The following is a 27153-nucleotide window of genomic DNA, read 5'->3' on the forward strand; positions in this document are numbered from 1 at the left end:
ATATATATACATGTTTATGCAAAGAAATTTTATATATGGAGTCAAGACAGTAGTAAATAAAACCAAAAAGGATCAGATTTTTTGCCTCATGTTTTTTTTTAATCTTTTCCAGCATGTGGCAGCAGTCTTGTCCCATGCATTATAACATGTAATTATGGGTGTTAGTACTACACCTTTAACATGGTTTAAGGGGAATCTTTTTATAGGCAAAAGTTTCAAACACCTGCCTCTAAGGTAATTTATGGGATGCACAGAAATGGGTAGTAAGACCAGATTTGTTGTTTGCAAAAGTTTAGATTTCGTCTAGAGGGACCAACCCCAAACAATAAAATTGTCTTGCATGTGACAATGACGATACCTTATTGCATATTAAAAAAATTGAGTTAGAGCCAGAAAATTCTTTTAGCATGAAAGTAATTAAGGTTACATTTAAAACATTTAATTTTGCTCTCCACATAAGCAACATTTAACTTTCAGGGTGTGTGATCTTTTTTAAGCTTTTTAGACAAAAAGCTTTTTCTACCAGATAAAAATATGACATTTTGCACATTATACAGTATATAATAATGTACGCAGCAAAGTAAAATTTTCCCTGTGGAATACAGAATATTAATATTGTGCATTCCATGCAATTAATCAGTCAAAATGCTTTAAACACCTAACATGTATTATTATACTGCTTTAGTATTAAAGAGCTAAACTTTGGTGAGTTAAGATAACTGTATTCTTCCTATCTTCTTTATAATCTTGTAACTACTTAACTTCTTGTCCTAATATAAAGAGCACCCTTTCAAAACTTCAAACAATATCAATATGAAAGGAAACCACTTATTTGAAGCTTTCACAAAAGTTGATTTTAATAAATTCCAATTATGTTAAGTATGTTGTACTTTACCTTTAAATCATCAAATTATCGCGACTGCTTTCAATCTTGATATATATTCTGAAAACAGCTTTTTAATTAATGTTAAAATATTATTTGCACTGCTGTTTTGTAGTTAAGTGATAGTTTGTAAATCCAGATTAAGCACTGTTTCAGAAACAAGTATGTATTGAGATTTTTTTTAAACGATACAATTTTTTGTTGTTTATTAATTTGTTTTATTTTGTATTAAAAAGTGTTTCCTGTTTTGTGCAAAATAAAAACTTTTTAGCAAGCTTAATGTATATATAATTTTTGTAATATTTTTTTATTTGTTCCAGCATATACCCACTTGTTGTGGTATTTTAGTGAAACAAATGTTTCCATTTTCAAGGGAAAACGTAATTGATACATAATAAGCTTTGTTGTTGTCATTTGTTTCTTAAATAAAAATCACAGCATCATCAGGGATACGTGTTGTCAATGTAACATAATATGATATCAGCAAAAATTATTTTATAATATTTTTGCCACATGTTTGCTAATGACATTTTACTGAAATGTTTAGATGGGTTAGAAATAAATATTCCATGAAAAGTTTTGATTTAAATAATAATTACGATGAGGAGATATCTAAAGATTTTATGTCGACCATCTTTCAAAGCAGTATCAAGAAAGAAGCAGAAAAAAAATTAGACACAATGGAGGTTGAGGTATTAAAGAAATGTTGGTCTGAAATATTTCTGTTGTGAACTGGGTTTTTTTATTATGTTAGGGATATATAAATATATATTGTAATTTTTAGATCAACCAGCGAGTGAGGAAGTTTCATTTGTTAAAAGAGAAAGGTCACGGCCTTGGAATTCAGATTTCAGATGGTAATGAAGGAAAGAAAGGCATATTTGTCAGCCATTTGCTGGATGGTGGTGCTGCTACTAGGTATGTTCAATGTTACTGTAGAAATAATAATTGTATGATTTTTCACAGGTAAATTCAATAAAATTATGTTTGATTCACACAAAAAAAATATTCAGTCATTCAAATATTGTCATCACTTCACCATGTTCAATCATAGGGACGGAAGAATTAACGTTGGTGACGAAATTTTATTTATTAATGGCTACTCGTTGATTGGCGTGTCTCATCAAGATGCTGTTCATTTACTTCGAGCTGCAAAGAATCCAATACAAATTGTTGTTAGCCAAGATGTAAGAGATGTTAGTCTGTATACTTTTTTTAGCTTGATGCAAAATGTAATCTTAAAAAGCAGGAGAATTTTAAGTATCTTAATAGTGCTAATTTTCGCAGGTATTATTTTTAGCAGGTATTAATGTTTTTATGGATTTTGACCAAAATCGCAAAATAAACACCCGCAGAATAATAATAATAATATTCGCTAAAATTAAGTACTTGTGAAAATGACTACTATTAAGGTATCCAAATATTGAGGACTAAAAACAAATATCTGTCAGTATTTCAATGGAGGTGCATGTAAAGAAATGTTAGCTTCTGATGTGTACTGACTAGCTTTCGTACAGGTAAAATATTAAGATGCGATATTTATAGTGTACATGCCGTTTGTGTTTTAGACTACAAATAATAACAATAATGATGATGAAGCACCCAAGCAAAAGTTGAAAGATTTTAACGATAATGTAAGTTTGACTTATCGTTTATCTGAGATAAACAAACATTTTTTCAATCCACAAATCCAGTAATTTAAAATGTCTGAAAATATGTCAACATATATCTATTAAGACTTTATTATTTCTTATATGTCGGCACTATTATAGATTATTTTCAATACTCTCTCAAAATATGTCTAGCAAATCCTCCTTTTATTTCTCTGTTTAGGATTTGTCTATATTCGAATCTGATCCAAATCTTCCAAAGGAGATTGTTTTAATGAACGGAAAAGAAGGGAAAAGACTTGGCTTCTCCATAGTTGGTGGTGCTAATTCGGAAACCAACATGGGTATTTTCATTAAAACAATATTACCAGATGGCCTTGCAGCAGTTGATGGTAGATTAAAAATAGGTAGGCTTGTTTTTTAAAGCATTTTAAATGAAATGAGAAACGAGATGCTTTGTTATTTTAAACTATACATGTTTCATATGCTTTCCTAGTCTTTGCTGATAACGTTTTGCGTATGCAATTCTCTTTTAAGGTGATGAAATTTTGAAGGTGAACAACGTTTCGTTATCTGGAGTTACACATGAAGATGCTGTGTACATGTTTAAGGTATGTCGAAGAGAAGAGGGTAACGTGAATTCAGAGGATAGAAGTGTACAATATGATTTTTTAAGGATACTTTGCTGAATTACATCTCTTAAGTGGGAACAGGTGTCATCTGAATATGGGTTAGCCTTTTATGTAATGAGTAAAATGGCGAAGCATTATGTTTTTCGTGTTAATTTCTATTTTGATTTATAATTTCAGTCTCTAAAGAAAGGTCCGGTCAGATTTTTGGTTAAAAGCGGTCGAAAAGTAAAAAGAAGATTGAGTTGGCGAAAAAGTCCTAATGTTCACGAAATTCATTTAACGAAAGGTATGAAGCACTTTTAGTTATAGGTGTCTTCAGCTAACTATTACTCTTATTGGTGTTTTCACTGTATTTTTTGTATCTAGTGGCTGGTAAGGGACTGGGAATTGGTGTGGTGTCGTCAGGAAGTGTGGAGAAAAAAACCTATGGTATTTTTGTGAAATATATTGCAAAAGGATCACTAGCTTCAAAGCTAGGAAACCTACAGTAAGGAAATTGTTGTCTTGTTGTTTGCTTTTATCGGCGAGAATGTTTTTAATTTTAGCATGATTCGAGCTGATGAATTCTTCAGCTTCCGTAAGCCCCCTTTTACAAATCTATGTGACGAATCCAAGCACAATTCCATTTAAATGACTGACCGAACCGAATGTGAGAGAACACTGCACAAGAGAATCCGTGTTTTTTAAGTGCAAAATAATCTCTCCATAGGCCGATTTTGTTGTATTCTGTGGTAGGAATGCCTGAAAAGGTTTTTTTGAAATATGTGATAAAAGAGAAGAGTAGCTCAAAATAAAATTCACAATATATTCTTTCCAGGCTTGTAAGATTAAAATGTTGATCCTTTTATGTACATTAAATTTTGTTATTTCTCTTTTTGTGTTCGCTGTTAAATATTTTTTTAAATCATAAAACTATAAGTGGCAGGTGGTTTTAAGTATGATAAAACAACATTTTTTTTCTATGAATGAGTTTAACATCTTTATAGCCATAATGAATTTTAAAAATCAAGGAAGATTTTTTACAAATTTGAATTTTACACTAAACGGCTTTATTTTCTGTAGAAAGTGAGATTCTAATAATGATTTTTTTCGTTCTTGTTCAGGCTTAAAGATCAAATACTTTCGATAAATGGTCATTCATTGCAGCACGCTTCCTTGGAGGATGCTTACAAGATCTTACGTGCTCTAAAACCTGGCACCGTAACGATGGTCATAAAAAGAGGAACGAAGAAGGAGGAGCGGAATGATAACGAAAGGGAAAAAAGAAATCGAACATTGAGTGTTGATAAGTCTCAAAGTGAGGTCGAGAAAAGTCCAAAGATAGAGACGGTAAAGAAGTCATCGCTAGCAGCTTTGATGTCACCAGCAATGCCGGTTCACGGTAATTTTTGTTGTTGTTGTTGTTGTTGTTGTTGTTTTTACCTAGAAGGATCTCTCCTTCTATCCTCCTAGTTTCCACTTTTTATGGAATGAAAACTAACCACTATTTAGTGCTCTGAACGCTGGAAAAAAATGATTTTATCTTTAGGAGTAGCACGAACAGACAGCCTGCAATCAGCAATATCTCTGTGTGAATCTGAAGATTCGGATGACGTAAGATTTTATGGTTTTAAAACAAAGACTTAATTTTCTCGAACCTTCTATACCTACAGTCTTCTAATTACTTATAGTTATATCATTTATATTTTATAATAATTTTCACAAGAACAGCGAGTTGTTTTTCCCAGTTTTCACACATCAAATAACCTCATGTGAATAATATCACGAATGTAGATAATGCTTTCAAAGTTATATCTTTGATATGTTTAATCTAGGATGTCAATTCAATGTCGTCTCTTACAAGTTTTACCTCAGACCTCGTCGACTCCCCAATAGTTAAAACCGAAGAAAAGAAGAAGAAAAAGAAACAAAAGGATGGCTGGTTTAATGCTAAAGATCCAAACGACTCTCCGAGTTTACTCGATGACCCAGAAAATATGGTAGTAAGTTTTAATGGCACATCGGGTTTATTACGAGACAAAACTGATGGGATTAAGAAAGATGGGCATATACTGGATCACGTTATAGTTGTGAGAGATTCAACAGGTATTATTAAAAACGTTTTTTATTGATTTTTTGCCTTACTTTCAAAACATAAAGTTCTTGTCCGCTCAGTTTTATTTGGAAATGAGCTATAGATACATTGCCTTATTTTGTAACAAATACTAAGGCGTTTCGACATTAGGTTCTCTTGGTTTGAATATCAAAATAAAGAAAAGTGTTATACCCGGAAATCACGACGGAGTGTTCGCGAAATCTGTCATCCCAGGAGGAGCGGCTGACAAAGCAATTGGTAGTGATTGCGGTGGAATAAAAGATGGCGACCAAATCGTGCAGGTAAACGATAAACGAATGGAAGAACTCTCGTACAACATGGTGATAGTTTTGTTTAAAAATATTCCGAAGAAAAGTGTATTTGTTTTAAAGAGGAAAGACCAAATTTGCAATGATGAAGAAAATGAGAAAGTGGAGTTTACACAAGGTATATATTTGCAAGCAGTTAAAAAAATAATGTTGTGAATATTTTAGAAAGTTGTTTAAAACATGTTAAAATGTTACACCTGTAGTCAAAGCAACGAGCGTGTTTATTTTTGTTTTTAGATAAACGTGAAAGAACACGAAAGTCTTCGTTCGAAATGACTAATGTGCCGAATTTGATAGAAGATCAGACAGTCTGTAAAACACCTTTAATCGAAAGAAACAGTGTGTTATCAGGGTCGTTTAGAGGAGAATATAAAACACAAAATGAAAAACACATCAGTAAAACAACAAACGCTGCGCCAGTTACAAGAACTCCCCCGTCATCAAAACTGGTCTCCACAGTGCACTCAGAGTCCCCAACGTCAACGATGCTACAGATCAATAACACTGAACTGAGCAAAATTTCATCTTTTAAATTTACTGGAAAGGAAGGTGGCATTGGTGTGCCTCTACCAGAATCATCTGATATTCCAGAAGGAATGAATGTCCATTTAATCGAAATACCAAAAGACGAGAAATCGACCCTTGGTGTGAGTTTGGTGGGTGCCACTGGTTGCTGCGTTGGATATTTTCAGGTCAGTTCAGAAAATCAATTCGTAAAATCTCTAGAATTTTTACGATAAGCATGAACAAGCTCACAGCAGGGAATTACATGAAATATTGTTCCCGTTCTATGTGTACATCGCATCTTAAAACCTTTAAATTAGGTACTTCGTTTTTTTATTTATTTTCTTTTCCCAGTATCAGTTGAGAAAAGTTGCGGTGAAACAAAGAGAACAATAGTAGTAATAGATTATTTTTGGATTGATAATTTGGACACGAGGAAGAAAAATTTAAAACTATATATATTTAGAGGTCTAACAATGAAAGTTGAACATCTTTCTCTTTTTCATTACTTCATTTTACTTTGTCTTTGTTTTTTCAATAGGTGCGACGTGTCTTACCTGGAAGCATAGCAGAGGGGAGTGGTCTCATTTCCCCTGGTGATTGCATATACTCTTTAAATGGAATTATTATGAGCAACATGACCCATCCTCAAGCTTTACAAGCTTTAAAACATTGTGGAAAACTTGCGAAGTTGGTTATATTTCGTAAAAAAACAACAGAAAATGAACTTCAGCGCACGCCTCACAACAGGCATGTTAGTAGTAATGTCAAAACTAGCCCTTCAAAACAAAATGGTATACCTGGCTGTATAGCAAACGAAGCTGTCACACCTGTTCGTCCGCCCTACCGTCGGAGAATAACTGCCGACTCGACTATATCCAATGGATCCATACCTTTACTAAAAGATGATGATGGCGAAAGCGATGTCGTGAAAAGAGATGATGACGGATTTTCTGACGTCAAGAATCCTTTGCTATCTGATGTTAAATTGTCACGTAAGACAAACAATAAAAATTCTCAAGTGACCATACCAACGTTTGACGACGATAACGATTCTGTGATATCTGCCAACCCGTCTAATAACGTATCGAAAAATCTTCCGAAATGTGTTGCCGTAAACAAACGCTCCTCCTTGGGTGCTTTTATGATCGAATACGACAAAGTGTACAAGGGCTTGGGAATCGATGTGATGCTAGACGAAGTTGGAGAGTGTTATATAACTGGTGTGATGAGTAACGGTCTTGTAGGTGCAGACAATAGAATTAGGTATGTTTTTTCGCCACGTGACTCGTCGTTACTAATAATTTTCCCTTTATAAGAATGTCAGACTGAGATTTCAGGCTATAAACAGTAAGTCCATTGTTTAGAACAATGAAGAACTAAGAATAGAATAATGACCAGCAAAGCGTGTATTCCTTCCGAAGTTAGTAGTAATCGATGTTTGGAGAATAATCCATCTTCGCGGAGATTAGTTGTCTTAGCTTAAATGAAGTACCGCAAAAGTGTCAAAAAATTACGGTCAACGAAAATCTTTAAAAGTTTGCAGATAGGTTCAAGTGGGTTTGCTGTGAAATTAATTCATTTCTCAAACTGTTTTCATGTTTACTTTTAGAACTGGCGACATCTTGGTTGCTGTTAACAACGAACTTATGAGCGGGAAACCAATTTCTTATGTAAAAGGCGTCTTACGTAACATCGCACGTGGAAAGGTACAGATTATCGCGAAAACTTCACAGAACGATAATGATTCACCTCGACTGAACAGCAGGAGAGATTCCGTCATAACGAACCAAGAAAACGAAAGCGTGGTCAGTTCTTCTACGAACCCATATTCAGTTTTCTCTCTGCCTCTACCGAGAGACAAGAAAACGAAAGTGCTGACCTCTTCACGACCATCTTCAGCTGAGATACCACCACCTCCTTCCTTCGATCACCAACACATCCAAAGTAATTTAATGTCACTTCAAGCCAATCATTCGTACGATTTACTAGACTCGCGCGATGACGTTAGTGATGTCGCATCGCTACCACCAGCTCCACCGAGACCAGCAATACCACGTGATGTTATTTGCAGAAACGTGCTGCATGACGACGCTGAAAACGACAACGATAGTGATTTAGAGAGCATGTTTAGTTGTATACCTGCCGCCCCGCCACCCGTTACAAACTTTGAGATGGCGCAAAACACGCCACGGAGGACTACAAGCCAGCCTAACGCTGACATGTTACAACCAACTAAACTCGCACAAATTAAAAGTGCCATGGCTTGTTCAGAAAGTTCGGATGAAGAAGAACCTGATTTTGACGATGGAAAAAGTGATTTTTACATACCTCCGCCTCCACGCCCAGTGTTAAACCGTCGTGAAACAAGTTCTTCTGACGATAAGAATTTTACTGACGGTCATGATAATTCTAGTTATACTCATGAAATTCCTGAGAAATTGGAAAGTGTAAGGAAAAGGGCTTATAATTCGCCAAAAATCGAGTCTAGAAAATCTGATGAATTTAAAAGTGTTAAAAAGAACGAGCCTCTTGTTACAGTCGATGCTGAGTCAGCACCTGAAGTGAATTCCCAACATGACATGGACTTTAATCCGTACGATGTAATGGAGAATTTGCGAACTGACAAACCAAATGATAAAAGTAAAGATGAAAGAGCACCTCTTGAAAGGAAAGAAAATATTCCGCCTGAAGAATTAAGCGCAAGTAGCAGTTTGACTATTACTGACGACGAGAAAACCGAAATCTACTATCCTAAGAATTCTTTATATCATCAAAGAAAAAAGAAATCTCTATTTGCAAAGTTAAAATCAAAGCTGCTTTTACCCAGCAGAAACGAAGAAAAACAATACGACAACCCAAAGCAAGACAAAACTAAAACCAAATCAAGACCTCTGAGTGCATTGGATCTGAATGATAATATCTCGAGAAGCCGAATGAAAATGTCGGTGAGCCAACCCGATCTTACGGCTATTTATACACCAATGGATGATAATAAGCCTTCTATGAGGAAAGCAGACTCTATGGATGACGGTACGTTCCGCGGATTCTTTCATGAGGAGAATAGGAAGGAAGAGACGAATCTGCTGTCACCCGGTGCGTTGAAAGTAAAAAGTTCTTCACTGCCTAGGATTTTGTCTTTCCGACGGCCGGTAAAGTCAAAAGAGCGCAAACGTGCGGCCGTGACGACTCGTAATGTTTCTCCTCCTCGCACTCCACCCCCTCCCCCACCGTGTAGTTTAGAATCAGAACTACCGCAGTTTAATATTCACACACCACTTTCTTCGTGTGGAATGATAGAAACGCGAAAAAGCGACGAACCATCCCCGTACGAACATATTGACCAGTTTATGTTTCCTGAGCAACAAGCATCACTATCTGAAACATCCTCTGGAATCGGTAGCTACGCGGCAGAAGGACCGACTGCTGTGCGAACTCCAGATGGTAGCCGAGAGAACTTAGAGGATTCGTTTGACTCCATTGATGTTGTTGGCCGAGGGATGTCATGTCCACAAAAAAAGCCACCGCCTCCACCAAAACCTATCAATTTAATGAAAGGAAAAAGCCAATCACTCGGAAACCTCGTTCTTCCACCAGAAACGCCTGTAAGACCAACACTTAAAAAGCGTGGCTCATCTTTACTGGCCCTAAATTTTCCCCCTCCGCCTCCTACTGAAGATGATGAAAGCAGTGTTGAAAAAGACTCGCCTGCCTCTCAACACAGCGACTTTAATCTTTCGCCCGAAGAAAGTCCTCGATCTAAAATGGAATTGTCGGAGAAAGATAAATCTGATCCTAAACTCCAGCCTTTCTTTATGACTAATCAAGTTGATGAACTTCTCCGTTCTCTACCCACACGTGATTCCGAGTATGATGCCACTGAAGCTGATTGCAACTATGCTGATGACGACGGCTGGGGAAGTGAGTTTTCTGTAAGCGTATATGATGGTCAAAGTAGATTAAACTCCACTGATAGTTACTATCTTCAGCAATCACCAATAAGGGGAACAGATTTATTTTTAGCCGGCAAACCACCTCTTAAAAGTCAAACTCTGCCGTTGGAACCAACTAAAAGGAATAAACGAAAATACAATGTAGAAAAAGAACAAGAACTGAAATCACCATTACCCATTCCAAAGTCAAAAGTTAAGGAGCTTAGACATTTCTTCAACAAGAAAACTACTTACGACTTAAAAACAGATGGCGATGATGCTGCACTCACAAAAAAGGAGAAACGGAAGCTAATTAAATCCACTCCTCCGGGGACGTTTGCAGAAGGATTGCTTGATATATCGGAGCCAGTATTAGTAAAGAGAACGACTTTTTCGGAAATGTTCTCCAAAGAAGAACTACAAGCTTACGGCTTCCCCAAAGATTCGCGTTCGCACGAGGATATTGTACGAAATGCCATCGAGCGAAATAATAACTATGAGAAAATAAAACAGTATAGTGCAAGCGAAACTAATCTGAACTCTCTGTATGACGAGAACGATTTGTACGAAAATCCTGCACTGATTCTTTCTCCGCGTGACGCCGGCCCTTGTTCTCCGCGTGACGCCGGCCCTTGTTCTCCACGCGCCGCTAACTATAGCGTTGTGTCACCACACGCCGCTGTCGTTAACAGTGTTTACACAGAACCTCTGAATGACAACACTTTAAATGAGAGAACACCCGTACAACCTGCTGGTAAGAAAAATCCGGTACCGAAACCACCCCGCAGGGGAAGCTGGGATACAAATAAGCTTCTGTATGATACGGCTGAGAGTTACGCTAATCTTGAGCAGATAAAGTCACGTGGCAGCTTTGACGTAATCGCGAGAGCTGAACACCTTGATGAAAACCTTATGAACCACGAATACGCTTCGAATGTTGATACAACTCTGGCTGGCGACGATTACGACGTATGCGCATATAAGAATTTGAAAAATTATCAAAAACTCATGGAAAATGTTGAAGAAGACTGGGAGGAATTCAGGCCGGTACCTGAGATTCCGTATGAGGAAAATTTTTTGAACAATAACACAAGTTTATCACAAGACGAACTTGATCAACTCTACGCGAAAATAGACTTTACTAAAAAAATAGGTTACAATCCAACTGATGGCGACACGCCCAGTCATGTGACAGATGGATATTCAAGTGACTGCACTGTGTATACAATACCTGAGAAAAATAATTCCCCAGAGACGAAAGAAGTAAGATTTGAAGATGCGTTTTCTCAACAGATTGATGCTGTGGACGGACACGAGAAGAAGATGAAAGATAAAGTAAAATATTTCAAAGAAGGAGTTTTTAGAGTCGAGGTTTGTTAATTTGTTGCGTTTTTTAGAATTGTTCTTGTTACTTCGTTCATAACTGCGGTTTTACATCATTTGAAGATACAACGTAAACTTCAAAATATATACCACTTAGTATGAGGTGATCCTTGCGCTATTCCTCTGCCCCTCCTCCTCCCCTTCTCAGCCAAATCCTTAGGGTTATCGCCCATGCTATAAAAGGTATGTTCATCTTTCACAGGAAAATGTAGCTTTGTTAGTTTTAATCATTTTTATCGCATTTAAAAGAATCTCTTCTTTACTAATTTCTTAATATATTGCTGTTTTAGTAAGGTGAGCTTTTAGTTTCCAGGTTGACAGACGTACATTGCAGTATTTACTTTTTTAGATTCCGAAAATTGTAAAATGTCGAAAATTGACGTTTTAGGCCCAGGAGGATACGGTTAACGAATTTGTGTATGCTTATAGATGTAGATTTTAAACGGATTAATAGTTCATAAGAAGTTATTGTAGCGACTCATCTCGCATTCCTGGATATTTTCATTTCCTTTCCCAAGTATGTACACCCTGGAAGTCCTGAACGTCTGACATTAGCAAACCAGACTTTCTACGAATTAACCTTTTTTTATTCAGCTTTTAAAAGAACCTGGTAAAACACTTGGCATTGTTATAACGGGCGGTTCGGACACGCCTATCAAAAAAGTACTAGTGAAAAATGTTTTAGGCGGTTCAGTTGCCAGCACGTGTGAGATTCCTCTCAAAGAAGGGGATGAGGTGATTGAAGTAAACAAAACCACTATTATTGGTATGCAATTTTTTTTTATTCGTTTGCTTGTTCGTTTAGTTACTGTTATTTGGTTATTCGCCTTTATTTTTAAATCCTTGATAAATATTCGCCACTTGCCTAGCACCTAACCAATGTCGCAATTTCAATAAAGTTTGAGGCAGAAAGATATGAAAAAGAAGGAGTGAAGTGTTACTGTTAATTTCAACACTTTAACGTGTACTTTATCGTAGGTTGTTGTCACTCAGAGGCTTTGAACAGACTGAAACAATCTCCTCCACTTGTTCAATTATCCCTCCGTCGTAGAGCTCACGGGAATAAAAAATTGCTAAAGCAACTTGAGGACAATGAGAAACTTGCTCCAAAGAAATTAGACACTGAATCTTATTTGTCGAACGTGGCAAAACTGAGTCACGTGGTACAAATAAACAAAATGAACGACCATAGCTCATCTGGTCATAACGAGAAGAAACTTTCCGTTGAATCATTTGAACCGAGCGAGAGCAAGGATTCGAAACAAGGAAACATTATAAACAGAAGGTTAAGTCACGTTCTACAAACTCCCCCACTATTTACGAAGACCAATTCGAAAAGTATTAAACAGCGTTCGGCTTCTGCATGCTCGTTAAACACAAACGTATCGGTTTTGAGGGGGAACGGTTCAATAACGAGTTCTACAAATCGCAGTGATTTTTCTAAATTCGAAATTGATCTCAATAAACAGAATGGTAGAGGACTGGGGATAGCTGTCTATGGTGGACCCAAACATGTTATTGTTGATGGAATTAAAGTAAGTTGTTAATTTATGTGTTTTTTGACAATAAGCCGTTTTGAGTAAGCTGTGTAAAATCAAATAACGATGGCTGAATACGTGTAATTTTTGAGTATTGGTCCGTAAAATATCGGGTTTCGCCCGTCGCATATATTACGGGCGTACGTCTGTTATGCATATTTCTTGCATCACTAAGTCATGCATCATTAGCACAATAAGGGGTGGGAGTGGAGGGGATAAGGCTGTGCGCAATTTTTTTGAGCACATGTCTTAGAACATTTGCAGCCTGAAAATTAAGAACCCTTCAAAACTTTTTTTCCACTTCTGTAATCTTATGAAATATAAAACATGACTTTTGCTTGAGAATGCAGAAAGATTTTTTTGGTTTCCCATTGAAATAATTTCACGTTATGTGGATAAATATTGCTGCAAATGTTATGGAAAAAATGTTTGGGGTTTTCTTAAAAATAAAACTGAACAAAAGATGTAACAAAATAGTCTTTCTAGGGCTCTCAATATAAGAAAGTAAAATGATTCACCTAGAGCTACATATATTTTTTTTGCACATTTTAACTTTTGCAGTCTTTATTTTATGCCTCTCAAGTCCTTGAGAAACTGTAGAACTTGAGAAACAAAATGTTATCAATTCTTTTTTCGCGAAATTTGAGAAATTTAATTTTCTGTGAGTATCAGGACTTGCTCATTTTGCAAAAATTAGTTCTCGCGAAAATTAAGTCCCTTAAAAAAATTAGCGAAAATTTCAAGTCCTCGAAAACCAGTAGAGACCTTCATAGACAACTTTTCAAGCTCTTTTAAATAGCTTAACTTGTTTCTTAAAAGGTTTTAATTGTTTTTTAAGTTGCTAAATTCAAAGTAACAGCAACAGATCAGACATCGTCATCATTTTCTTTCATCGTAATTTCAGGTGAAACGATTAGTTCCTGGTAGCGTGGCAAGTATTGATGGTAGACTGATGACAAATGATTTGATCACGTGTATTAATGGAAAACCGTTAAAAGGTTTCAGTCAAGGAGAAGCCCTGGGTTTTTTAAAAGAAATTCCAGATACTATACTATTGACTGTACAAAGAGTAAAAGAGGGTAGTATTGTAAGAGGACCTTCGCAAGATTCTCCAAGATCGAGGAGAGAAGACTCTGTACCGCAAAGACCACATTCACAAATGGATCACGTGAGCTCTCGAAGATCTCGATCGGAGACTCGTGAAATTTCCACGCGAAGATCGCGTTCTGAGACACGCCAAGAAAGCTGTACGCCACGGAAACGACCGCGATCGCTATCACGTTTATCGCGATTTTTTCGTGGATCAAAAGAAAGTCTAAACTCCAGTATCTCGTCAGAGTCGGAAGTTTCGAAATTTTCGCAAGTAAAAGACGCTGTTTCGCGGAAATTAAGCCGCGGTTCTTCAAAGAATCCTATCTTCACAATCTACTTCGATAAAACTCCCTCGTCTAACTTTGATTTCACCATTTCAGGTGGTCGTGACACAATATATGGAGACGCCCCAATTGTGATTGAATCTGTAAAGAAGGGTTGTGAACTGGCAAAGTCGCTTCAGGTGGGTGACGAAATCATCAGCGTACAAGGTTATCGAGTCGAAGAAATGTCACGATCTGAAACGTTGGACTTTCTACATGAACTACCCGCTGGTAGAGTATGTATGACAATGCAACGTCGTTGACTGTGGTACGGACATGATGTGGAATTTTAAACCAAAATGTTTTTAGGGGTGTTCACCAAACCAAACCAAGCGCCAGACTTCAAGCATTCAAATTCTAATAGCAGAAAATATTTTGCTTGTCCCAAGTAACGCAAAGATAAATGTTCAAAACTAAAATTATCGTTAACTGTTTTGAAATTAATTTGCTGCCCAATATTACCTAAGATATAACCTATCATTTCGTTCTGAAGTGAAAATTATACTTCAGTCCGCGTTTTCCATACCGAGTTAGATACAGAACTAGAAAAAACTTTTTTTATCAATAATTTATCAATTTACTAATTTATTGAGATTTGAGGGCATTGTAAATAGAAGATGTCATTTTTTATATATTTCTTATTGTTTATAAAAGCTGAATGTATATTGGTATATAGGAAAATTTATAAATTAATTTTTACATATTTTCTACGTTCAGACCGTCCTCAAAATGTGTTTTACCTGAAAATTGGAGACACAAAATGTTTTTTCAACATCAGCTTTCACGGTTACGCATGCTCGAAATTGAAGCTGCAACTGTAAAGGACCTATGACCCTATAAAAGGAGCCAGGACCCTAGGGGAGAATCCATGACCAGAGGGTGAGGTTAGGACGACAAAATTATCACGACAAAATTATCACGAAACTAAATAAGGTGTGAAATGTGATTTTTTTTTTCCTAATCACGTTCATAATTCAAAAAAATACCAGTCAAATAATAAATCAAGATATAGATATTGGGCATACATAATTTTAAACGAGGACATAATATAGCGAAAAAGATCAAAAACAATGACAAAAAATATGCACGTGTTGTTTAGTATCTTGATTTGCAACATCAAGTATCAAAAGACAACGCTTTAGTAACAATTTTAAAGAAATGTGTAACTAAAGCGGACAAAAAATTTGTTTTATAAAAAAATAGAACGTAACTACTTTAAGGGGCATGCATAAAGTACGTAGCATCGAGTTAGTCATCCCTCCCCCCATCCTCCTCCTGTACGCACCATCTGTACGCTTTTATCCTGACCCACTTCCTTGCGTGCGTGCGTACGCATATACAGTACACTCGCGCTATCTCTCTCGAACTGGGACTCTTTCAAAAAGGCTTATGATGTCCAACTTATTGAAATTTTGCATTTCTTTTAACATCTTATATTTTTGATAATTGATTTTGAAATTATCTTATATTTTTTGCCAACTTCTGACATGTCTTCACTGTCCGTTTATCAGACAGTAACAAAAGGAGCTTAATTTCTAGTTGGTCAGAAGTGTTTTTGTTTTTTATTCTGGGAAGCCATAGATTGATGTCCCAATTAACTCAAATTATTTGCTCAAGAAAGTGACTGTAAGAAAGTGTTCCACGTAACGACAGTCTTTCCAGGGTCTCACTTAAGCGAAGTATTTTTGTTTGGATTTAAGTTAAATGAACCGAGAAATTTGGTCCCAATTAGTCAAAGCACTACTTATCCGAGGGAATCCTTAACGCGAATGTACTGTATTTTCTTTTCTTTTTTTTTTTTTTTGACGTAAATCCATATTTTATTCCTAAAATTTGGAGTGCATTAGCCAACCTATAGGGTAGAAATCTCAGCAGGTCACAACCATGGGGCCTACTGAATGTATATTAACGTATGTGAAAGAAGCATGTTTAGTCTGAAGCGGACCTTAGTCGTGTTTAATATTTTCTGGGGAAGCCAGTGCTCCTCTACTACGCTCCTCTTTTACGCCCCTTCTCTACGCCCTATGTTTGGCTACATAATTAAAAGGCCAAGGAAGGCATCATAACACTTTCTGAAGAAACTTTCGCGGTTTTTGAACCAAAAAAAATTAAAAATAAGTCGGTGTATAGCTGAAATAAAAATGTCAGAGAGACATGGATGTAAACAAAGGATTTGTTGCAAACAAAGATTCCTTCTAGAAACTTTGGGTTGTTCTAGGTTGAAATGTTTTTGTTTGCATGAACTTTTTCTAATAGAACCTAGTTTACTTAGGCCTAAATTTGACTTATAATTAAGGACGTGCGGAACCTTAACCAAACATTTGAACGTAGACAATTTTACAAAAAAAAATGAATAATTGAACTTACGAAGTTTTGTAGTAGATCACGTATAATAATAATTAGCGCATTTGTTGCCGCCTCGCCTGTGTTAGAAAGCAGTAAAGAGCTTTTATAATTGCTCCATTTGTCAATTTTACGCTTTTGAAGAATAAGTGGAAATTTTATAAAAATTTCCATGAAGAATTCTTAATAAAATTTGGAAAAACGCACGAATGGTATTACTTTTTATTATCATATGTTATTTTTGTTATCAATGTTAATGTTATCAATGTTAAGGTTAAGTTTTCATGCGCACCTTGCTGGACTTCGAAGAAAAATATAAGGGTTGATCTACACTTCATTTTTTTATTCTAGACCGTAAAGAAGTTACTTAGTGAAAACAAAGAAACCACACTTTCACAGACATTACCGACATCATCATGCGTCACGGAAAATTCAAGTACAAACCAACTTGGGCTAACAATTGATCTTTGTTCTAATGAAAATGAGGTAAGAATATAAATCCTGGAAACAAGGTTTGTGACATTGAAAGATGTATCCAAGTATAATTTTTTGTTTTAATTTTAGTCTATTGAACAGCATTTCAAAGACATTGGAATTCAGTGTTGTATTAGAAACGCCGTTTCAAATGTTGCAGCTCAAACAGGATGTGAAGAAAGAAATGATTTTAGCGCCCAATTCCCAGAGATATATTCACCAGATACCTGTCAACTGGACCCCACTTACAAATTAAAGGTTAAAGCTACGTCAACTCCCAAAAAGAACATTTTTGAAGTAAATAATGTAAACATTTTGGAAACTACCACAGATATATCTATCACTTCTCTATCGCTAACAGCAGACAGTAGTCAGTTAGAAGACGCCATTGAGGAGGATAAAGAATATGTGCCTGGTAATTGCTCAACTGAAGACGACATGGAGGAGGATGAAATAGATCTTATAAAAGCAAAAAAGTTTGTAGTTTACGAAAGCATGTTGGAACAACTATTTAGTTTTGTTCGATGTCCTGAATGCAACTCCTCAGTCACCGTTGAAAAAAGCCATGTCGGCACAAGTATGCATTGTAAATTCACATGTTTGCTGCACACTCATGTCTTCAAATGGAATACCCAGCCTCTACTCGGGAAACTACCAGCATTTAATTTGCTATTGTCTGCGACAATTTTCTTTTCTGGTGAAACATATGATAGGATACGAAAGCCATTAGAATTTGCTGGAATGAATGTCATCAATCACACAACATTTTATTCTATACAGAGAACACTTGTTATTTCCACTGTCAACAAACAATTCCAAGAATGCATCAAGGAAGCGCGTCTTGAATCAAATGGTACGGACAACGCCATTCTTGGTGATGGAAGATTTGATTCACCTGGTAAATCAGCAAAATATTGTACTTATTCGTGCCAGTCTACTACAACAAAAAAAATCATTGCCACCTCAACTATACAATTTTCTAAAGGAAAAGGTTCGGCACCACTCGAATTACAGGGCTTCAAGAACTGTCTTGCTGAATTAGAGGAAGATGGATACAAAGTTAATACTGTAGCTACCGACCGCAATAGGCAACTTGCAAAATGGCTGCGTGTAGAAAGGAACGATATCAGTCATAAATTTGATCCATGGCATTTTGCGAAAAATATTAAATCAAAACTGAGACCACTTGGCCTAAGAAAGGGATGTAAAATTCTGCAGGAATGGATCAAACCCGTCGGTAATCACCTATTAATCACCTATTTGGAAATCATTGTTACACCACGTGACAAACCGTCACAAATTCAAATGCTACAAAAAATATAAGCGTTGTGCTCATAAAAGTTACACTAAAGAACAAGTAAGACGAAAAAAGTGGGTCGAAAAGGATAGTCCTGCTTATAACCTGGAGAAGGTGATAATGGATGCGAAAAACCTAAATGACATGGTACATTTGACGAAACCTTATCACACTGGAAGTTTGGTAGTATTCCATTCCCTGATAAATTGTTATGCACCCAAACGCCAAGAATTTGAATTGAACGTGATGGCCTCGCGGGTAAATTTAGCTATTCTCGATCACAACTGTAACGTAGACAGAAAGCAGGCTGTTATCACTAAGGAGAGAAGTGGTTGCGGCGCTTTGGGCGAGAAGAGATGGCGATATTTATCAAGTAAACTTTCAAAGGAGTGGATTGCGAAGCCAGTCATGGAAGCAAAATCTCATGATTTTATTGAAAAGTTGCTTATGGAGGTAGTGCAACGAAAACTAGATGGCCAAAACATCTACAAGAAAGTAGAAAATATAGAAGGCAGATTTGACACTCCAAGGAATATTGCGTATACAGATCGTCCAGAAAAATTGAGTATACTTGAAAAAAATAAAAAAGTAAAACGATTTTCTAAGTAGATTTGATTTGTTTGTTATACACTTTTTTTATAAGAGCAAGGAAATTTGGCTTCAGCCTGAAGTGTTCCTATTTTTTTCACTCGTTCAACCTCATTGTTCTTATAAAAAAAAGTGTATACGTAAACTAAAATTACAGATTTTACAAATCTACAAAAGCTTTAAATCCTGTATATTTTCCATCTTTTTCTGGGAAACTTTCACGAATTTTTTTCACAACGCATGCCGGTATAACAACTCTACATCCTTTTCCCAGTGTTTTATAGTGATGCACCCAAGCCGTATATTGTCTGTATGCTGAAAAGCGTAGTTGTCTAAAAAGAATATAATATGTTTTGTTGTTGTGGAACCTAGGCCTTACAAAATGTTGTATATATATTTTTTAAATATTCTTTGACTCACATTCAGTAAACGAACTTTTATGTAGATAAAGAACGCATTTTTTTTTCGCATATGAAGTAATATTTTATATTTGTTTTGAAAGGTAGAATAATAAGCTTACTTGTTTTGAAAAGATTTTATATCCTTGAAATTATTTTGATATCTGCGATGTCTAATGCTTGCTGTCTCTAATACACGGTGCGATTTAAACAAAGAATATTAAAATCTTTATGCAAGGTAATACATGTATTCTCTTCCAGCTTTTCTCCCAGTAAAGTTGTAAACTCCAAACAACACTTGCATTCTTCAACAGTCATTAACTCGTGTATATCACATTTTTTACACTTACACCAATGTAAGTTTTCTAACCTGCTTGAGTCTAAATCCTCATCTTTGTCGTCGTCTGAAATATCATTCGAAGTTTTTGATGAACAAATGTTTTTCAACTGACTTTCAGTATATTCAGGTTCGTTATCATAACACCCTTTGCAAATACTTTCATCTGTTTCAGAACTATATACTTCGCTATGTTCACTAGCACAACTACTTTCTTCGCTGCTATCCATGACTAAGTGATTTTGGGTCTCGCGGCTCATACGTCATAATTCTGTATGGTTCACGAGGAACCGTGAATGGAGTACACGGTTAATTTCAGAAAACCTAAGAACTTTAATGGGCTAAAACAGCCTAAATAATGAAAATTAAGAGTTAATTTTTTTTCAATAGTTTATTTAGATGTTATACAACGTTCTTAATTTTTTTTTAACAACATTTTTTTTTGACCTTAGTTTCCCTTTAATTCAGAAGGTGATAGAAATATTTTCACAGCCTTGATTCCTTGGTGTTTATATTTATAAATTTGAGATGGTTCGTCAACATTAATCATTCTGTCTTTATTGTTTACGTTCATGTATAAACCAAAAAAAGAAATTTTTGTATAGTAAAAAAAGAGAAACAAAAGGCGCTGGGGACGAGTTTGCCAGCCTTGAATACTTGAGAAAAAATCTTGAGTTTTGTGTTGTCATTGTGTTAACCACTACTCGGAGGCCCGTGGATAAATCCACGGGATTCGCCTTTATTTACCGCATTTTTTTATCTCACTACTACGGCTACCATTTTGCGTGACAGACAGGCAGACAGGCGTAAACGGGTATTAAATTATAGATACCTTTTGTACCTATTATACACAGGAGGAGTGTTTTTCTACAAGACAAACAAATGAAATTTCTAGATATCATCTAAGTGCCCTCGTTTTTCACGGGTGGTTCGAAGAGGGTGGTTTTAATGACATCCGTGGAGAAATAATGGCGGCCGGCATCAAACTACGTAGTCAAACCAAACCAAGAGCAAGTTTAAATCTATTGTTATCCTCCTATCTAATAATCCAATGGATTTAATTTAGCCGTAAACAAACATTGGATATCAACAACTTTGTTTATAAAATTTTGAAAGCTCGCACCAGACTTTCGGCAAATACGCTTAAATTCCATTGTACGGCCGTTTGAATCACCCGTGTTTTTGCCGTTTTGATATAAGAAAAGACGGCGAAAAATATTTTTCTGCCGTCTCCTATCAAAAGGGCAAAAAAACCTGGGGATGAGGGTGACCTTTAACTACTTTCACAGGATAGTCGGACTCCCAACTTGAATTGTATTATGTTTAATAAGTTCTTGCACGCTACTGTGGGGTTACCTCAGATTAGTCTGGTTTGTACAGTTATGAAATGAGTCAGTTGAGTTGAGTATTTTGAATCTTTAACCATCAAACTTAAGTAAATATACAATTACACAAATTAAGAATTGAATATAAAGTCAGTGAGTACAAGTGAAATTAAACATTTGACATAATTAACTAAATAAGCTTATACTGAGTGAGGGTGTGTCACAAACAATGGATAGAAAACAACACAAAAACCAAAGGAAACCAAAAAGGAACTTATCAGCTGGCCAATATAAAAGTATAGAGGTATGAGTGATATAGATTGAATGCATAAATGAACCAGAATAACTCTTTCATAGATGCATGACACAGTAATATTAAGCAAGTGTTAGTCTATGGGGCTATGAGAGACATGTTCACACCATGACTACTTGAGCTCATCTGAAAAAGTGAGTGAGAGGACCTAAGTTAACACACCCTGCACACACTAACACACCCTTCAAGTTGTCAACTATGACAAATTGATGCCTATCCAAAATGGTAGCTAAGTTGTTGAAACATCAACATATATATACATACCTAAATAAATTCTAGCTAAATAATTATAAAACATATATTTAATTGAAAAATATTTTGATACTTTTTATACATAAACTTTACACCTACTGATACGCGTTTTCTGATTTCATTTGCTGTTTTTTTCTCATTGAATCTTCTTCACCACCAGTCTCCACAACAGTCAACTTCATCGCTATTTTTAAAAGCCACATTGCATCAGGGCCGAATGCTTAAAAAACGAAGCGTCATTTCTATCATAAAATTAAGAAGAAAAAAATTCTATTTACAACATTAAAGATTTAGTTTCACTTTTAAAGTGATTTATATCATTTCTGATTGGCTGCGCGACGATTTTATGTCCAAAATCCAAATATTACTCACAGCGTAGCGGTAAAAAGAGAATGGAACTGAATATCAGCTAAGAAAAAGAATTAGAATGATTGAAGAATAAAAGTCGCGAGGTTTACATCGTGAGGTTATAAAGATTGATACCCAAAATTGTGAGTCTCACGACAAAATCATTGAAGCATTCCTTATTCCCAGCTTTTTTAAGTCAAAATAGATAAAAAACGACTAAAATTCTTAAGTTGATCTTAACTTTTGGCAAATTAAACCCTCGTGTGATAATAAGATTTCATTATATATACAAAAAAAACATAAACACACATTTCACATTTCCTAATTAATTGGCATATTTAATATTAGGTCTTTGAATTCATTTGGAAGATATCCATTAATGCAACATGCCTCACGAACAAAACACATCATTACAAGTTATTAGAGAAACCACATAAGAGAACTGATATTGGTTCTGCACTGGCTGAAAAACGATTGACAAAGATTGGTCATATCATAGAAAAGTTTCTATCAATTAAACGAAACGCAAGGTGAAAGTCAACACAATAAAAAGTACTTAAAACAGTTGTTTAACAGCTGATCGTGAGATATCCAAGTTGGTCAGAATCAAATCAATTTGATAACTGAGCGAGTAATTATTTGTATGTTGACAGATTAGTGGTACCATTATGGATTGCTTTGTTTGAGAATGACGAATTGAATTGTTGCAAATGTATTTGATTGACATCTTATTACCTCCTCAAGCGTGCAATGTATCAAAATAAGTAGAAAATATTAAAAACAATTTCAGGTCGCCTTCTTTTGTTTTACTTATTAAACCAAATCTGTGATTAAATGTGTAGATTTTTATGTTGTCATATCTTACGACCTTTGTCAAACCTCATCAAAAAAAAACAAGCGTTGGAAAAATAGGTCTGATTGTTAGCCCTAAAATTTAAGTTCGTCGCATTTTCCATTTTGACTGTATCGAAATATTTCATAGAAAATACCTAATTAATAACCAATCACAGACGATGAAGATGTTCTTCTCTCACTAAATTTTCTATAAGCTCATTTCACAGATTTAAAAGCGTCTTAAACTCAGAAAAGTCCAGTACCAAGTTTCTCATAAAAAAAACCCTTGTAAAAACGATAATAGTAAATTATTGCTGAATCAGCAGATCTGATAAACTCGGGATTAACAATAGATAAAACTTTTAACACTGAAATATTCTCTTAAGTTAAACCCCGACTGGTTATATTAGTTGTAAACTTGTATCATATTTATTCTTCCGTTTCTGGTTTTGCGACTTACTTTGACCTTACCTTCGATGTTTCATAATTTATTGAGTCCTAACTTGTGTGTCGAGATTCCGACTTAGAGGGAGCGGTAGTCCCAACACTCACGGGTTGGTCTTTCTTCTTATTGTTGAATTTATCAAAAAGCGATAAGAGATCATTTTTTACAAAGATAAAACAAAATTTATCATATGAAATAAAAGGCATCATAAAAGCAAATATCAACGAAGTAAAAGAACATCCCATATTTTTAAATGAAGTCTAACAAACAATAATTGTTATATATATATATATATATATATATTACAGAATATTAATTGTTAATAAACATAACAAGGAGTTAAAAAAATCGCATCTGTCCCTATAAATAAATTAAAGACCCAGATATATTTAAGGGGCATTAAAAATTTGATTACATTTAATTTGCAGCTGAGCTCCGCAATCATCCCGTCCTCCCATCTCCATTTAACGACGGCTTAATGACTTCGAGATGAGTATAAAAGCTGGTCAGACATCAGACTTCTGATCATTTCTGCCGTTTACTTCAAATCTACTGTCGTATTTTTTTTCAGACGGCGTGTTTTTAATCTCAGTCATGCCAAAATCATTTTTAATTCGTAAATTGTTAGATCTTGATGAAGAGAATGGCACAGAAGAGTATAAGAAAACAGGTATTTTCCTTCCTTATTTTTTTGCTTTTGAATATGGATAGAAACTAACTTATGTAAGACTTTTGTGTTCTATAGCTTTACCTTGAGCGCTAAAAGCTAGTTTGAGTCCGGACTTTAACATTCTGGTTATATGAGGTTTGTCCTTATTGTTGGAATGGATGGTTTATATTTGTTACGACAAGCGGAGCGTTTTTAAGATGGCGGCGCACTGTTGTGGCAATCTTTTTTTCCTTACGTTTTCGGTGTTGATAACTAAAAAAGAGATATCATAAAATATCATAAACAATTTAAATAGTACACAATTTTTACAAAAACACTAAGTTCAATTGTTCTTATTTTTTTTCAAACCTTAAAGCTTAGATACAATCTTCGAAATTTTAACTTTACTTAACAAACCTTAATAATCATTCGGGTACGCATCTTTGAAGCGCGTTGTTAGAAAGGATGTAAAAAATAAGAACGCCCTAACACTTTCTTGAAGTTTAATGTTCTCGAAGCTTGCCTATTTATAAAAACAGGCTTCGCAAACTTAATTTATTTTTTTATTTTTAAGGATTCGTCATAAATTTATTATAAATACTTTAATTTTACATGAAACTTGGCAAAAACTTTAAAACAAGGATTTTCAAACGAAGTAACGATTTATGTCCATGAAAACAAAAAAAACGTTGGAACCAGACTTAATGAATTGTTTTTTAATTTCGTTCAGTTCAATAAACCGCGATAATGCTCACACTAATCCCTAATCTGTCCTGGCTAGGATGACACAGACTAGAAAAGTTTAAAATAACTAAAGAGAATTTTGACTAGACTGGTAATAATTACCTAAAATACACTAGACTGTCTTAATATAAGTCTAGTCGAGAGTGGGTTGATAATATCCCGTCTACTTCATCTTCATATGTCTACAATTCTAACTGTATTTTTTCTCAAAGGTTATAGTTTTAATGTTACGGTTTTTATAATACAAGTAAATGGCCTGCGACGTTATTGTACTTTATCACTTTTTAGTGTAAAGAAACGAGTAGCCCCGCCTTATCGGTCCACACCTTTTCGGAGCAAATTCTCGCCGGTGACATTTCGTCACTGGAGGCCGACAAAGTTTGGGTCGATTTTCGTAACATTAGGCAGTTAGGTTCAAAACATTACCAACGATTATTTTATAATCTCGCATTTACTTGAGAAAAGAAAAATTAGTAAACTTGCTCGACACTTACCACCCTTGTTCCCAGGGATATTTGCGTTTTCAGTATGGGAAAGGCAAATAATCCTGGGAACTAGGGTTTGAAAAGCCTTTTCGACTACGTGTCGCTATGTAGAAATTAAAACTGAAATATTTACTTCAAAATCACTGTGTAATTACTGTGGCGTAATAAAACTTCTCGATATGATTTCGTTTCAAGGCCTTCGTATTGTTGTACATAGTCTGGGACAAATCTTCAAAGTTTATTTACATTATTTTTATTAGAACAATTTCATAAAAACAATGTGTCTGGGTATGGCTAAAAAATAATAATTAAAATAAGAACAATGACTGTAATTTTACTGAGTTTTTTTCTTAAAAAAAAGCAACAATAAATATGGGGAAATATACCTTGTAAGGTAAAAATCTTCACAGCTACAATTGATATTATTTTTAGAAATTTGGTATATTAAGACTTTACATTGCAAATATTTGTAATGAAATAAAAAATACCTAAAAACATACAAAAAAATAAAATAATATCGTCCTTTTTCGTTAAATTTAAAGACTCTTTATTACCCTTTCTTAAGCCAGCCTTAAATCAACACAGAACGGCCTTTGTTGCCGTTTATACTAAAAGTTCGCGCTCAAAATCTTATAACCCAACCTCTTATGCCTGCCTCTTTTTAATCCAGACTGTAATTAATAAAATAAAAGTTAACCTGATTGAGATATTTAAAAAAGAAAATTTTAGACACAGATTTGACATGCCTTTTTATCGTTAAAGAAGCCCCACCTTTTTCGAATAAAAGACTCAGTTTTTTTAAATCATCACAAACAATGGTTTTTAAAGTTTTAGTTTTTTACACAAATTACAAACTTTTGCGTGGTCACACGATGTGGTTGACCCAACACACTACGACTGTTAAATAAACGTTTTCTAAGTGATAACTTACGTAACGTAGCTGATGCAAATTTTTGCACAAGTGAAAAATTTTCGAAAAGTTTTGCGATCAAACGAAAATAGATACCATTTCACAATGCGTGTTGGGTGTGGACTCATTAGAGGTACGTTTTACTCTCCCCGTTTACAGTGATCGCCAATGACGTTAATTTTATGCCTTTCGTGGACATCAGGATTATATATAATAATTTAAATAAACAACGAAGAGACAGGTACGGTTTTTGTAAAAATATACTGTTCTTATATTTTTTTCAGCTAAAATGAAATGAAATTAGAATAAAAATGAAGACTTATATTCTAAATTTCCTTAAAAAAAGATATTTATCCAAAAATGCGATTTGATTATTTTTGGGTCCGAAGGCCTGAAAAAATAAAACAAAAAAAACAACAGCAACGACCGCATGCCACGTGGCTTTTTTAATTTGAACATGTGTTTTTCTGAAAGATTTATTTATAAATTGATAAACGTCTGTATTTCTATTATATTTTTATATATTTTTGCTACTACTTGGACGGGATAGGAGGGTGAGACTGAAATGAAATAGGAGGGGAGTACAAAATGAATTATGATTTATTTTTCACACCTTCGACTGAATTAATACACAAGAAATTTAGAGAAGGCGTTTTCAAAAAGTTTTTTTTCAACACCTTACAAATTTGTTTAGCAAAAACAAGATATTGTACTTTGGATGTAGATATATGAATATACATTGTGTTATGGTAAAAAAAGCTTGGCAATTCTATCAAACTATCCCAAAATGCCTTTCTCTTTGTTCAAGTAGTCTGGAATATTTCACTGTTTGATACTTAAAGTGAGATATTCTTAACTCTAATTTACCTTTCTGTGTGTCACACCTATTTAACCACCCATTCCCACCCCTTCCTGCCCTCCCTTTTTTGTTTTTACCCTTTAGTAACAGCGCCAAAATGTTAGGACGGGCAACACAAAAGGGCGGTGCCTATAATATGTTTTATACACTGCGGAAGGAGAAGGTGTCACAAAACGTTTTTTAACCATGAAAAGATATCAAAATTAAATATCGTAAATCGTTGTTATTTATTTAATAGCGATCAACATTTGG

At 35.0% G+C, this 27153-nt stretch overlaps 1 protein-coding gene across 2 annotated transcripts; it reads left to right on the forward strand.

Moving 5' to 3' along the window:
* The first annotated feature begins 1407 nt into the window (after positions 1 to 1407).
* LOC130654151 (uncharacterized) lies at positions 1408 to 15010 on the forward strand. Of its 2 annotated transcripts, none has more exons than XM_057456687.1 (18): positions 1408 to 1575; positions 1668 to 1801; positions 1938 to 2079; positions 2452 to 2517; positions 2717 to 2900; positions 3031 to 3104; positions 3303 to 3411; positions 3492 to 3612; positions 4229 to 4506; positions 4654 to 4718; positions 4940 to 5210; positions 5350 to 5646; positions 5766 to 6220; positions 6574 to 7298; positions 7645 to 11335; positions 11942 to 12113; positions 12326 to 12882; positions 13790 to 15010. In XM_057456687.1, the coding sequence occupies exons 1-18, from the start codon at positions 1423 to 1425 to the stop codon at positions 14561 to 14563; spliced, it is 8268 nt and encodes a 2755-aa protein (XP_057312670.1). In that variant the 5' UTR covers positions 1408 to 1422; the 3' UTR covers positions 14564 to 15010. The 2 variants fall into 2 exon arrangements, with proteins under 2 accessions (XP_057312670.1, XP_057312671.1); XM_057456688.1 differs by having other exon boundaries at positions 1938 to 2070.
* Positions 15011 to 27153: the final 12143 nt, after the last annotated feature.

This window comes from Hydractinia symbiolongicarpus, chromosome 8 (genome assembly GCF_029227915.1).
Source record: "Hydractinia symbiolongicarpus strain clone_291-10 chromosome 8, HSymV2.1, whole genome shotgun sequence".
Classification (NCBI taxonomy): Eukaryota; Metazoa; Cnidaria; class Hydrozoa; order Anthoathecata; family Hydractiniidae; genus Hydractinia; species Hydractinia symbiolongicarpus.